General features: G+C 34.0%; 1 protein-coding gene across 1 annotated transcript; it reads right to left on the bottom strand.

Moving 5' to 3' along the window:
• Positions 1-1,114: 1,114 nt before the first annotated feature.
• Positions 1,115-14,201, bottom strand: LOC146997960 (uncharacterized). The gene is made up of 3 exons (XM_085812340.1): positions 14,064-14,201; positions 11,035-11,144; positions 1,115-1,599 (listed from the first exon to the last, which is right to left on the bottom strand). Exons 1-3 carry the CDS (start codon positions 14,159-14,161, stop codon positions 1,244-1,246), a joined length of 564 nt encoding a protein of 187 aa, XP_085668466.1. The 5' UTR covers positions 14,162-14,201; the 3' UTR covers positions 1,115-1,243.
• Positions 14,202-15,723: the final 1,522 nt, after the last annotated feature.

A 15,723-nucleotide genomic window follows, 5' to 3' on the forward strand; every position in this document is an offset into this window, starting at 1 on the left:
TTCTCTTCAAATGAGTCTCGTGCTGCATTGCACGGGAATATAAAACAATTTTAATTACAAATTCTACTAAAAACAGCTAAATAAATACAAAAACATTAACAGTATTGAAACTAAATCCTTGAAAATATAGAATATCTTGAATTTCTGTTATCTGGAGTGTTTAGTTTTTTATATATATCTAAAATGATACAAAATTTTAGAAGAACATATATTATTAGTAGAAATAATGGGTTGGGGAAGAAAGAGAACTTTGAGTGTCTCCGATGAAGTGGTCAGTAGCATAGAAATATGCAGTGTAGTATTTCTATGTGTCCTAACTGAAAATGCGAGAAAGAACATAGCATCGATTTAGATCTCTTTTATTTTACAGAAAATCTTTGAAAGTGATTGACTTTAATTTATATTCACGTAAATTCCAACTTTAATTTAATGAATTAAAAAAAAAAAAAAAACATATACACATGTTTATGCATAGGTTTATCTCTGAAGAAAAGGGGTATTGTATAAATAAGCATTTAAAAGAAAAAAGGTAAACAGATATTTTTTTAAAAAACATGATATTGCTAAGACAAAGTGAATGACAACCCTATTACCGGGGGGAAATAAAAGGAAGAAAAAAATATCATTGTGTAAACAGATTTCTGTGGTAGAATGAGAGGAAAAAATTCAGTCTGCCTCAGAACTGGCATTTTTTATAAGAAATGGATGGTACTAGAACACCTACCACATCATATGAACTCATTTCAGGCGATTTCTGAGCAACCTCAAAATTCAAAGTGTAGCTATGCAAAAACAGACTTTTCATGCGAAGATATAAAAACTACGACGGCCACAGTGTTGAAAGAGATGTCATAAATCACTCAATTTCATATTTTAAAAATGTTTCCAGACTTTTTAATGTAATCTGATATGGAGTCCCCAGTGCAATTCCCAATTTATAAATGAAATACTCAGTCTGAAACCTATTTAATAAATCTGTACATATATAACAAACATAATTCTAATTTCAACAAATATAATTTCAGTTTTAATTTTATGCTTTAAGAATTTTATATCTTGAAGCCCAGGTAATTATTAAATTATTCTCCACTCTGATTAAATAAATATATTTTATTATTTGTATGCTTGTAATCATTTTCTTTAATTACACATATTTCATACATAATAAGCCTCTATCAGAGTTAAATAGTGTAGGTGTAGATATTATGCTTTTACTGCTATATTCTTCAAACAGTTTTTTCTTCTAATTCTTCTTGCAATTATGCAAAAGTCCGAACTTTCTTTTGACCAAGAAAGGCACTTTCGCATTTTGATACCGATATAGCTTCAGTACGTCTTCCTTTGTTGTTTTGGAAATGTTATATATAGAATCATTCTTCTGAAAGTTTTCTTTTCCACGATTATATCTGGAACCTTGATTAGAGGAAGAATTTTCCGAAGATGCCTGGAATCTCTTTCTCTCAACATATTTCAGATCTCCTTTTCCATCTTGAACAGAAGAGATACCATTATTTAAAGGCGTTGCAAAAAGAGGGCTGTTATGAAAATCCTGACTTTTCCTTTTCGCTACATTTTTATATTTTGTATCTTGTCCTGAATCTGTTATGGAAAAAAAAAAAAAAAAAAAATTAAAAGAACAAAAATAGTACATTTGCTTGCAGTGTATTGAAATACGATTAAGTAAAACAGTAATATTCACTTCAAGTAATTATTAACATTTCACCATTTCCCTCGAGACAGAATGGTCGATTTGAAAAGTATTGTCGAGCATCAGCAGCACACAGTCGTCGGGGTTAAATGTGGGCTGGATCGTAACCGCAAAACAGACTCGTCTGCCGTTCGTAATTTGAACCTATTATATGACATTAAAGGAAAAAGAAATATGCCAATGTGCCTTTTAACAGGTTTTTCTCACAGAAGGAAAAAAAAAAAAACTAAGCTGTTTGTATATTTTAGAATGATTATAATAAAGGAAAGAAAAATATATAACATTTTTATTAAAACATTTTTATTTAAAGAATTATTTCTCTTCAGTTCATTTAAACTAAATTATTGTCTGACATAGTTAAATATCGTCTGCTTTTAAAACAACTCAAGTAAAACTGATAGAAAGTTGGGCCTTGTGTTCTTTCCATAGATATAAATATTTATTTTATTTATTTTCTATTATTCAACACGCCAGAATGCAGAGAAAATGAAAAGAGTTGAATGATGGCCTAATTAGACACGCTCTCTCCACAACGGGAGTGGTATTAGGATTGTTGTGGTTTACTCTATTTGAAAAAGTCTTTAAAAGAACATCCTACCAATTCAACCCCAGTATAGCCGAGAGATGGCAGCACCTGATTACAGAGTAAAATTTTCTCTTCTAAGATCCTAATAAAGCAAAGGCAGTCAGTTGTCGAACGCTCGGGGATACGCACGTGTGTAGCTTGGAATGTTGTTAAGTTTGAAATTTTTGCATCTAATTTGATCTTCATAATTAATTATCGGCGATTCCTAAGAGGATCATACAAAGATGGAAAAAAGGAAAGAACTTCTGGTCCATTTCAACAGGCATTGCAATAAAACTATTGCTCATGCCTTTAGGGGCTCGTCTTTGTTAAGTTTTCAGATAAGAAACTAGTTAACACAATATAATTTTTTCTCCCTGGTAAAGAGACGTTACTCAACATCCTTGAATGGAATTTTTCTGAATAGACAGCTGGTGAAAGGGGGAAAAGAAACATTTCTGAAGTCAGTTTTCGAGGCAAAATTTGGAGGAAAGAAAAAGAAGCAAATAATTCAATTTTGTAAAACAGTGAAATGGTTTAAGCTATTTCTTGAGAATAAGCAAATTTAACCTTGGAGGAGATGAACAAGACGTATTAAATACGCTGGTGCCTTGCACAACAAATCTGATTCATTCTGCAACAACATTCGTTATGCAGGGGCTAGGTTTCCATAAGTAACTGCGGTAATAATTTTCATCCGTTTCCAAACTCAATCCGAAAGCACGAAGCATCATAAAAACTTCAGAGAATATTAATAACACCGTCAATGCTCGAACATCATAGAATTCATTAAATATAAAAATACTTATACGCAATATCTATAAAATAGAGTCTCACAGTTTTTAGTAACCAATTAGGACAAAATCCTTATGAATTCTAATCAGTACTTTTAACCACTTTCACTTAAGCCTGCCAGCTTTAATAGCGGGCCACTGCGAATGATTTCAACACATCCGAGAAACATTTTTTTGACCTTTAATTTGCTTAATGAATGCACATTAAAGTGTAGTATTTTTCTGAGTATAATCGAAACTTTCCCGAAAAGATTTATTTTCAAGTAACGTACAGTTTTTACATTTTCTTTTCTAGAGTTTTTTGTTTCACCGTAAATGAAGGCTTTCATTTACATGTTCCTAAGCGAACATATTACAAATAACAACTTAGACTGACGTTAGCGGAAAGTTCACTGTAAGCGAGTTGCATATGTCCAGAATTCGATGTATTTTGAGTGCTAAATTTCTGAGACAATGACTTCAAATTTTATTTTGAAATATCAATATGTTTATCTTGATCCATCGTAACATGATTAAAATTAAGGTTATGATATCAAAGGGAAACATACACTCCATTCTGCAACACCTTCTGGACTATTTTGTACTGTTTTAGGTAACTTCAAGTTTCCAAATTATTATGTGGCTTTTCTGTGTACTAAGAGCTGATCACAGCAATAAGAGGTATTACATAAGATTCTTTCATCAAGTACTCACTTATTTCTGAATACAAAATTCTTATTTGTCCTAGATTTTTGAGAAGAAAGTTTATGTCTTCCACTCTTTCATTTATGTAGAATTTTTCCGACAATTTGCCTAGCATGCTATTTATATTGATTTTTCTGGTAATTAACTATATGAAAAGTGTTGGCAATTTAGATCCCAAAGCATGAAAACTAAGATTCGTTTCTTGCTGATAACCCACAAAGTAAGTAGGAAAGAAAGGGTGAAATACGCTGCACCATCTTCCTTGTAGTCCTGATAAAATTATTTGGAGATTTTCAGAAAGGTTCTACAGGTACAACAATTTCCAATAAGATGCAGACATTTTAAACGCAGTTTACAAGTGTATAAAAAAGCAGCTAAAATTATTTTCTGCAAATGATACTTATTTTCTTCCCAACTCAGATATGTGTCTGGATGCTTAGAGCTATTTGTTCAAAAGAAAAGATTCTGCCACACCTGCTGATGCATCCGTTTGTTTCCGGCAATAATGCCATTCAAAGAGGTTTTATGTGATTGCATGTCATAACAGAACTACGTTCAACTGAATTTATTAACATGTTGACACTTACATATTTTCCATCATAAGGGTTAATTTTTAAGGCAAAATATCTTATTCAGTATTTTTAAAGTACATTCTTCCGGATCCTATTATTATTTCACAACAGATTCAGGTATTTTAGATTTCATAACAGAATTAAGGTAAAATTATGGGGGACACCAGCGATGTACCACGGGCCAACTGGTAGTGCCTTTCCGTACTAACTCTTAAAAAAAAAAAAAAAAAAAAAAAAAAAAAAGATAATAAAACAAATCTGAAAGGTTTCAGATTTCACATTATGCCCAAAGGGGCTTTTTTTTAACATTTTCTGTGTTACCTCTATTTATTGAATAGCATGTTCTTCGCACTTAAGCCACACAAATTCAACAGCAATATCACAAAATAGTATATAAAACAGCCAGGGGCGTAGCTAGAGGGGGGCATCTGTCCCCGGGCGCAGAAACCAAGGGCCGCCAAACTGATGTTACGACATTTTAGAATTACATATTTTCCATCTTTGGCAAGCAGTTGTTGAATCTTCAGTAATCTTCAGTTGTGTCACGAAATCTTCAGTTGTCTCTGGGCGCTGAAATCCCTAGCTACGACTCTGAAAACAGCATATGTGTTTAGGATTTCCGATAGATGGTCTCGCGCGCTGGACATAATTTTTCCCCCCGTGCAGTGTTGCCATTGCTCGCTTTGAAATCGTTGAGTTTGTTAATCAAGTGTTACAAAATATGAAATCAATAATAAAGCAAATTTCAAATTCTAAATTCGGGCTTCCAGATGCCCATATTTAGTTTAAGGTTACATTATTTAAAATTTGATGGCTCTGGGTGCCGTTGTTTTATCACAATGCGAGAAACATACATACATTAATGCAGATTATTCATTATTTAATTTCTTTAAATATAAGACAGGGGGATAATATTTGGCAACAACACTTTGAAAAGTAAAACGGACATTTAAAGTTTTTAACGCAAAATGCCAAAACGAAATTAATAGCCCTTCTGGGCTAACGCCCTTTGGGCTTTTAAAAAAAAAAAAAAAAAAAAAAAAAAAAGAGAGAGAGAGAGATTTATAAAAATTTACAAAGAATGGCTGAGGAAATAGGCAACGGAAGATTTCCAAATTATCTCAGAATTTACTTATTATGGTACATCGTGCAATACCACCCTACGCCCTGCATCCAGTATTTATTAAAAACTAGCTACCCGCTCCGGCTTCGCACGGGTATAAAATATTAATGGATATTTTAACAATGAATCGCAGTTCATAATCTTTTTCTGAACTTACATACCTCACCTTAAATTACGATTTTTGAAAATAATTTCCCTAATATTAAATTGATTTAACTCTAAATTTTGACCAAGATCTTAATAGAAAATTCAATCCATAAATTATGGTTTTATTTAATCTAATCTTATCTAACCTTATGTACTTATAATTACTATAAGTGCGATTTAAAAATTAACCTTAGAATAGAATATCATTTATATTTTAAAACTACTATCATGCAATTATTTATCTTATAATTACTGATACGTTGTCGCGCTGAAAGCTAGAGAGCTCCGATAATAAACGCGTTCGATCGCTGCTAAATTCAAAGTGCTATAAGGAGAACCGCGGCCTCCGACGCGCTATTTTTAGGCACGCTCCCGCCGCCCCGGCCGGCCGGTACCGCCGCAAACGCTACGTCCCGCAATTTTTAAATCTGTAGACCTTTTCAGTGTGTACAATACTTAGTACATAAATAAAATATGATAAATCTCGTAGGGTTCAGCCTGCGTTTGCAATGTAAGCGGAAAAAATGCAATTATTTACGACATCGCATTAGAAACCTAAAAAATAACAGTATTTCTCCACTATTTAATAGATGTTATTATACATATAAACCTTTCTCTTCAATCACTCTATCTATTAAAAAACAAAAACCGCATCAAAATCCGTTGCGTAGTTTTAAAGATTTAAGCATACATAGGGATTATAGGGACAGAGAAAGCGACTTTGTTTTATACTATGTAGTGATAATGATTTAGGACATAAAAGAGATTACAGTGTAGTCTCAATGCAATTTGAAATTCACAACTTAAATTGAACAATCTGCTTTAGTGTAACAAAAATAACAGATAAACATAATTAGTATACAGATAAACATAATAAGACGATTATAATAAGTACTGGGAGCACAATGAATATAATAATATAATGAACTGTAATAATCACACTAAAGAGGAAGGTTTCAATGGGGTTATTTCCATAACAGGTTTACAATAAAAACGAAGGCCCATTTTTAAATAACAGGCATTGAATATTATGTAGGAATATAGCTGTGAAATCCACTCAGTTTCGAATTTTAGAGAATTTAGTATAATCATGTATTATGAATATCAATACATGATTATACTAAATTCCCTAAAATGCGAAATCAATTTTGAATAACCATAAGGAGCTGCCAGCGGACAACTATAACAACCAAAGTTCAAAGTAAAACTGTTTATTTACCCGTCGACCTGGTATTTACACAAAATCAGTGCTTAAAGTAGAACTCCACTAGCATGCGGAACACAAGTTCAAATTGTATAGAGTGCAAAGTACATGCTTAAGTAAAACTTTTCTCACCCTTGACTAAATGTTCGTAAAGTAACTGCGGCTAACAAGAGCTTAAGCTGATAGTCAAACCGCAATAGCAGAAAAACCGAAGAAGAGTGACTGTCAAACTCTCTCTGTTGAATTTTAGACCTTAAAAGCTCACTTTTACATTAAATTACTGCCTGGTGAAAGCTGAGGAAAGTAGACCTTATAGAAAAGGCAACATAATAACTGGGTAAACTCAAATAAAAACTTATACGGTCTTTTTAATCACGAAATCTAACCCGTAGCATTCGGATACAACCATAAAAAAAAAATTAAAAAGAAACTAAGAAAACTGCCTTTAATACCTTGAGTAACAATGATACGAATAATTGGAAAATAAAACATTCTTTTAATATCAATATCACTATGTACTCGAAAGGAAAACAAAGAATTAAGAATAATACTTTACTGATATTTTTTCAATGTATCATCTACAAAAAGGTCTGGTCAGTAATTTTAAATCCAATGTAAATTTAATTTAGCTTTATTTATTTCTAGCCCAAAGGGTGTTAGGCCGGAAACGGTACTAATTTCGTTTTCGCATTTTGCGTTGAAAACTTTAAATGTCCGTTTCATTTTTCAGACTATTACAACCAAATATCATTGCCATGTCTTATATTTAAAGAAATTAAAAAAAATTAAGACTCTGCAAAAATTTATGTATGTTTCTCGCATTGTGATAAAACAACGGCATATAGAGCCATCAAATTTTGAATAACGTAATCCTCCACCGAATATGGGCCGAATATCGATTTCATACTTTGTAATACTTTAGCGAATTTTTAATTAACAAAGTCAACGATTTAAAGCCAGCGATGGCAACACTGAACGATTTTTTTTTTTTTTTTTTTTTTTTTTTTTTTTAAATCTCTAGCGCGCGAGACTGTGTATCGAAAATTCTAAATATAAGGTCATTTTAAAATTATTCTGCAATATTGCTGTTGAATTGAATTTTATGGTTTAAGTACGAAGAACATGATATTTAATAAATAAAAGCAACCCATAAAACGTTAAAAACCGCCCCTTTGGGCGTAATGTAAAATCCGAAAGCTTTCAGATTTTTAGACCAAAGGGACTTTTGTCCCTGAAAGACTATTAATTTCGTTTTGCGATTTTGCGGTGAATCACTATAAATGTCCGTTTCACTTTTCAAACTGTTGCCACCCAATGTTAGAGTCCTGCATTATATTTGAAGAAATTAAATAATGAAAAATCTGCATAAATGTATGTCTATTTCTCACATTGTGATAAAACAAGGGTACATAGAGCCATCGAATTTTGAAAGACGTAATTATCTTACTTTATATGAGCATGTGGAAGACCAAATTTGGAATTTGTTTTATTATCGATTTCCTATTTTGTAAAACTTTAACGAATTTTCAATTAACAAACTCAAGGATTTCAATGCGAGCAATGGCAACAGTCTGCGGAGGGGGGGGGGAAGAAAAAAACCTTTTTACGAGTATCTCCAAAACGCGGAACTGTCTGTGTATCGGAAATTCTAAAGATGGGCTCATTTTAAAACTATTTTGCGACATTACTATTGAACTGAATTTTATGGTTTAAGTGCAAAGAACATGATATTTAATAAATAAAGGTAACACACAAAACGTTAAAAAGCACCCCTTTAGACGTAATTTAAAATCTGAAACCTTTCAGATTTTTTTAAATTAATTTATTTTTATTTATGTATTTTTGGTATTGGGAGATTCAATAAATAGTAGATAATTTAGATTCAATAATAGTAGTAAATAATTCAATAGATTCGAATGCAACAGGTTAATTATGTTTCGATATAACTTCCTTGAAACCCAACTAGCATTATAATTAGTGCATTCTATTAATATTAATATTAATTAAATGCGTTCTATTAATATTAATATTAATTATTATTTCTATTAATATTAATTAAATGTAATGTACACTGGTTATCATAAATTAAGGGAAAATCACAAAAATAGCGATAACTCCCTCAAAAATAAACCAAACGTGTAAAATTTGAATATGTTGCCAAGTAAGAGTAGCTGAGTAAAACTGCGATATGCAAATTAGTGGCGCTGCTTTCGGAATACGTCATCTGCGAGGAGCATAAAAGTCTATGTTTGAGAGCAAGCCCACATATTTCACTGTGACAGTAACATCAGAAATCTGAGATAGCCAATTCGTAAGAATGACCTCCAGGCATCATTTGCCTGCAGATCTGCGATGGAGAGCCATTGGGAGACTAGAGGCAGGATAAAGTCAAACAGAAGTGGCCAGATGGGTAAATGTGAGTCCTTCTGTGGTTCATAGACTTTGGAGGCAATTTCAAACCACAGATTCGGCATCTAGGAGGTTCAGCCAAGGACGGCCAACTGCTACGACGAGTGCCGATGATTGATATTTGACATTATGTGCACGTAGGAATAGAACCGCTACTTCGACTCTTCTTAGATCCTCCTTTACTGCAGCCACCGGAAGGTTCGTGTCAACGTCAACTGTGCGTAGAAGGCTTCACGAAGATGGTCTGTATGCGAGGCGACCAGCCATTTGTGTGCCGCTCACGTCACGCCATAGGAGGGACCGTTTTCATTGGGCACGACAACATGTCAACTGGACGACTGATCAATGAAGGGCGGTTCTCTTTACGGATGACCCCAGGTTTAGTCTAGAAAGCAATAGTAGGCGTTATTTGATATGAAGAGAACCTAGAACCCGTCATCATCCGTCAAACATCTGTGAAAGAGATGCATACGGAAGAGGCAGTGTCTGTGTTTGGGGTGGCATCTCTTTGGGTGGACGCACAGACCCCCATGTCTTTCCAAGGGTAACTGTGAATACTCAGATTTATAGGGATGACATCCTTGAAGTTTATGTGCGCCCATATACCGGAGCAATAGGTGATGCTTTCCTGTTACAGGACGACAACGCAAGACCACACAGGGCTCGCATCCTAGATGATTATCTTCAACAGGAAACAATTATGCGCATGGAGTGGCCAGCCCGATCTCCGGACTTGAATCCTATCAAGCACGTTTGGGATGCTTTAGGGAGGGTCGAGCTGCTCACAATCCGCCCTTGTCGGGCTTCCTATGGAACTGATAGACCGCATAATTGAAAGCATCACTCATCGCTGTATGTGCTGTATTGCTTCTAGAGGCGATCATATTCCATATTGAAGTTACTTTTCTTATAGCAAACTGACACCTTCGATTTGTTCATTTTATACATGTGCTAATTTCTATACTACCACATCTGTCTGGTAATTTCTTTTTATGTTATTTGATACCTTACTGTGTGTTTTATATTGTGGGTAAGTTTCATCAAATTTTACATGTAACTTTTCCAGTAATCGTGATTTTTGTGATTTTTTCTTAATTTATGATAACCAGTGTAATTAAGAGTAGAAAACCAAAGCAATTTAGAAATTCTTGCCTATTGAAAACTTCCCCCCACACGAATTATACATGCAAACCTAAAATAAACTTTTTTGGAATTATATATTTTTCATGGTTTTAGATATGTGCACTTAATTTACATATGCTCTTAGAATTTAAATGATATTGCAAATTAGTTCGCAGCAATAATTAATTTTTTATTTTTGCAATTAAAATTTCTTACTAAAATTTTAAATTTATATTAGCTTTATACGAATAGAGAACATTTCTTATATATATATATATACTTTTAATGCGGCCGATTGCAACCAAAATGGAAGGTGCAGAACTACATGTTATAGCAGTCCTATATACAAAATTTCAAAGTTCTGAGGCTACTCGTTTTTGAGTTATGCGAGATACATACATACATACGTACAAACGCCACGAAAAAAAATCTCTTCTGAATCCAATTTAAATCGGTTTTATAATTCGTTTGGGTAAAAAGAGTCCTTTTTCCTGTCCTTACGTACAGATTTCACGCAAAAACATTATTAAATTGCATTCGATAGCAGTCAAAATGGATATTTTCTTTGAAATATGGTACCCGGAATTTTTAGTGATTAGAACACTTCCTTTACTTCGTACAAGGAAGCGAAACAGTAGAAAATCAGTGTGAACTTTCTTCCTAAATCTAGTAACAAATCTTGAGATGTGACAAAACATGATTTTACCTGAAATATTTCTGTAATGTGAACTAAGACTCTGCTTATCTACGTGACTTGACTTTGCTTCCGAAGAGGTGAGATGTAGCTTTCTGTTTTGACATACAACTTCATTTAATCTGAAAGATATATTACATAGAAATCTTGACCAATTTCCGTCTGTCAAAATAAAGGAAAATGACTAGCACAATTGAAGCTAAACACACTTGATTCCTTAGGATTTTATTAAACTAAGCTGTTTTTATTTATTATATATAATTATAAGTAAAAGAGCAGTTTCAATATTTAAATTATTCAGAAATATTTCACAATATATATCTGTGTGCCCACCAGCGGCCGAGCGGTAAAGTCGCTGAACACTGGTAGTTCGGTCCGAGGTTCGAACCCCGCGAACGGGCTGGCTGCATGGGCGGTTTCGTGGTTTTTCCCATGTGTAACGTGTATACGAGCCAGTTTCCCTCAGAAAGTCCTCCACGAAGGCATCCCTCCCCTTAGGCAGATAGCCCTGGAGGCTTTGCCATAATCACACACACAATATATATCTTAAAGTATAGGTAGGATATCATCCACAAAGCACAATTTCGATTGGTTATTGCTTTCTGATGATAGTTTCATTCTTTTAGAAATGTGGTTTTGGCAACAGTTTTTCATTCATTGCTTTGGATACTGGACTTCTGACTGTTTTCTCTTGAAAATATGAGATTTATTGCTTATTTCATTGTAATTTTTTTATAACACACTTTTATTAAAATTTCTGTTTTTTTTTTGCTATTGTTTGTTTTTTTGTAGTTGTTCTGCAGAGTAAAATTCTGTGCAGTTTTTAAATTTAATTTTTGGCATTTTTCCTTTAGGGATTTTTCTGGTACATTTAAAAGCCAGACGAGGGCTGGCCGCGTAGCAGCTAGTTTGAAATTTATTATCATTAAACGCTGGCATACATTGCGCATTCTTTTTTCCAGGTGAAATACTCAACATAAAATTAATATTCATTTATAATAAATTATTATAAATTATATTCATTTATAATAAAATTGGGTGCAGTGTCTGGAAATCTCATAGGATCACCAATGAGCGAGCGGAGTCTCTAATACTGATGATAAATAAAGTTTCTAAATGCCTGATGATCTACACTGACTACCAATGAGTATTTGGACACCTATGCAAATGACGATATCTGCGGTTCCAAGGTACGTCACGGACTCCGCCGGTATATATCGTGTAGGAAACAGCATCGGCTTTAGTCGCATGCAAGATGCCTCGCAGTTCGGAGCTCTCTGATTTCGAGAAAGGTATAATTATCGGGTATCACAAATGTGACCGATCCTTAAGGGACAAATCTAGCAATCTGAAGTACCCAAAATCGACAGTGGCCTGTGTGATTAAGAAGTGGAAGGTGAGCGGTGATTGTCGGAATGTGCCCCGAGTCGGCAGACCAACGAAACTGGGAGATAGAGACCGAAGAGTGCTGTCCAGAGAAATTCGGAAGAACCGAACCCAACCGATGGCCCTCATCCGCGAGTTTCAACAAGCATCCGGGAGTATTGTTTCAATGAATACTATCCGTAAGGAAGCACATCTGCTTGGTTTTCATGGTCGTGCTGCTGCCCATAAGCCTTTGATCACAAAGTCCAATCGCGCTTCTCGGTTAATGTGGTGCAAAGCACATCGAAATTTGACCGCAGATCAGTGGAAACGGGTACTTTGGAGTGACGAATCAAGGTTCACCCTTTACCGTTCGGATGGCAGGGTCTGGGTTTGACATCTACCTGGAGAACTTCTCCTGCCAGAATGCATTGTGCCAACAGTCAAGTTCGGCAGAGGTGGAATTGTGGTCTGGGGATGTTTCTCCTGGTATCGGCTGGGACCCTTGGTCCCCATTCATGGTAAGCTCAACTCCGATGCCTACTGCACTATTTTGGATGACAATGTGCTTCCTACGTTGTGGCAGTTTTGCGGGTTGGACCCCTGTTACTTTCAGGACGAAAATGCCTGTTGTCATGTTTCGACGTTAACCAAGCCTTGGTATGGTGCCAATGGAGTTCATCGAATGAACCTGAACCCTATCGAGAACCTCTGGGACGAGTTGCATCGCCGAATTCAGGGGTGCACTACCCGTGCAAAATTGGTGAAGGAACTTCTATGTCTTCTCCAAGCCGAGTGGAAGAAAATACCACTAGCTGTCATACAAAGACTTGTGGAAAGTATGCCCCGGAGGGTCCACGCTGTAATTACCTCTCGTGGAGGCTCTACCAACTATTGATTTTGAATAAAGTTAGTTTTTCTTTTCTATCACAGGTGTCCAAATACTTATTGGTAGTCAGTGTATACTCGAATCCTGGCGAACGGGCTTGCTGTATAGGATTTCGTAATTTCTCTCTGTGTAACGTAGATACGAGCTAGTTTTCCTTAAAATTCCTCCAGGAAGGCATCCCTCCGCACAGGCGGATATTTTTATTTTTTACTTATTAAATGAAGGAAGGCTTACTCTCAGGCTAGTCTGTACCCTAGACAAAGAACTAGGTTGGATCATTCTTTATTAATTTAATTATATTTATTTCCCATTTTCAAATCTTTAATTTTAATTTACCAAATTTTAAATTTGAAAACTTATTTCACATGTAAGATTTTAAAATGAATTCTTAAAAAAATGTTTAACTTTCAAGCCTCCAAAATCGTTTGAATTTAGTTAATTATAGTTTTTACTATTACACATCCTCTTTACATGATTTATTCTAATTTATTATCGCAGAATACTAAACAATTATTATTGCTGACGTTGCATTTTCACTAGGAAATACTTCGTTTTTATTTGTAAATAGAAGGATTCCAGAATATAATAGTATTTACATAGAAATTCGCATTATTAAAATGAATATTTAGCAAAGTAATTTGAAGAAATTAATAGTTTTATTGAATATTCTGAATTTAGAATAAAATGTCAGAAATAACGCAATTAATTTAACACATATCAAAAGTTAGATCAGTAAATTTTACTTAGAAGTTGTTGCTACTAAAAATACTACATAAACGATACTCACTTCTGATGTGCCTGCTGGAGTAGATCATCTTTACTTTCAATTTCTGCTTTTGCAGTTTTGTATAAAGAGCACAAATTCTTTTTTAAAACATAAATCATCTGCGTTAATTCAGATATTTTGGCATCCTTTTCTAGATTAGATACGTTCAGTTTTTCAGCTTCTTTAAGAAGATTCTGGTATTGTGCTTCTCGCTGCGAAAAGATTATTTATTTAGTTTTTCTCTAAAATATAAACAGAATCTTACAAATATTATAAAGGTAATTCGGAAAACGTAGAAGCAAAAGATAAACAACATTTATAAATATTATTATAGTAATTTACAAAATAATAAATGTATATAGTATAGTAATTTACCAAATAATTTTGGAAATTTTGTTATAATATTTAGAAATTATCGGTGTCTGAATCTGATCAGAATGAATTTTTTAAGTTTTTGGTATTGTAGAAAACAACATAGAAGAAAATTAAATTAGGGCATGAGATTTAAAATATTTATTTTAAATAAATTTATTTCTGAATTTTCTTTAATCAGAAAACAATTAAATTATATGTTATTCAACTACAAAATAAAATACAGTTTTCAATTAAAAAATAAATGAGAGGGCAAACATTTTGATTTTTGTTGATATAAATTTCGAAAAACCAGTTTTTATCTATGGTCACTTACGCCTCACAAATATAATCTAAAATTTTGTTTATAGACTTCTCTTTTTATTTCAACAACAAATTAGGTTTTATTTATAAACGAATAGTCCGAAGTATTAAAATAAAAATCCCTGTCAGAAGGTGTATGAAGATCTTATTAACATGTTAAAATTTGAGGGTGTTGTAGAGTTCAAGCAAAAGACAAATCATTTTCGCTCAACCTCATACGCAAAAAAAAATGGCCTCAAACACCTCTGGAATAAATATGCTGAGTGTGCACTTTCGCACACTCGAAATGAATATTGCAGAGAACTGTACGAGTCACCCGCCCTAAAAGAAAAAAAAAAAAAAAAAACCCGAAGCGCTATCTGCCATTTAATTATGCTGACAGAGCATCTCGAAAGAACTTTTTTCTTTTTTTTTTTCCTCCCTGAATAAGTGGAGTGATAATTTCCAGTAAAGTTCAAACTATCCTACACCCATTCTGATGAAGTTTTTGTAACTTTGGATATCCTCCCCCCGAAGTTCATTTAAAAGTTGATTTAATGCTCCCAATTGATCAGGGCGAGCTTATACAGTCATGTAATTAATTCCCTTTTCTTCTTCTTTTTTGTCGCCTAGAACAGAAATTAATTCGTTGGAAACTTCAAGAATTGCAACTGGCACTTCGATACCCATTTTGCAAACAAACGGAGGCGAGTTGTCAGTCTGGCTCTGATTGGTCTAAACATGGAGGTAGGAAAGGGAGGAGGGGCCATTCCGCGCTAGAAGTGAAGCACTGCTTTGAAGCTTGGGTCACCAGACGGGGTATTCTTTGTTTACATTCAGAAGCTCGCTTGACAAGATTCTGATAGTATTTCGACACACGACAGTTCCACAGAAATCGAAAAAGGGACACTCTCGCATGAAAGAAACATTCATAGTGTAATGGATAATAGCGATTTGTATAGTTTACTGACATTTACGCAAAAATCACATCTTGGTTATTTTTCGATAACTAACAACAGCGATTTTG

The sequence above is a fragment of the Stegodyphus dumicola genome, chromosome 3 (genome assembly GCF_044657685.1).
Source record: "Stegodyphus dumicola isolate Sdum_Otavi_A_Nest chromosome 3, ASM4465768v1".
NCBI classification, from domain to species: Eukaryota; Metazoa; Arthropoda; class Arachnida; order Araneae; family Eresidae; genus Stegodyphus; species Stegodyphus dumicola.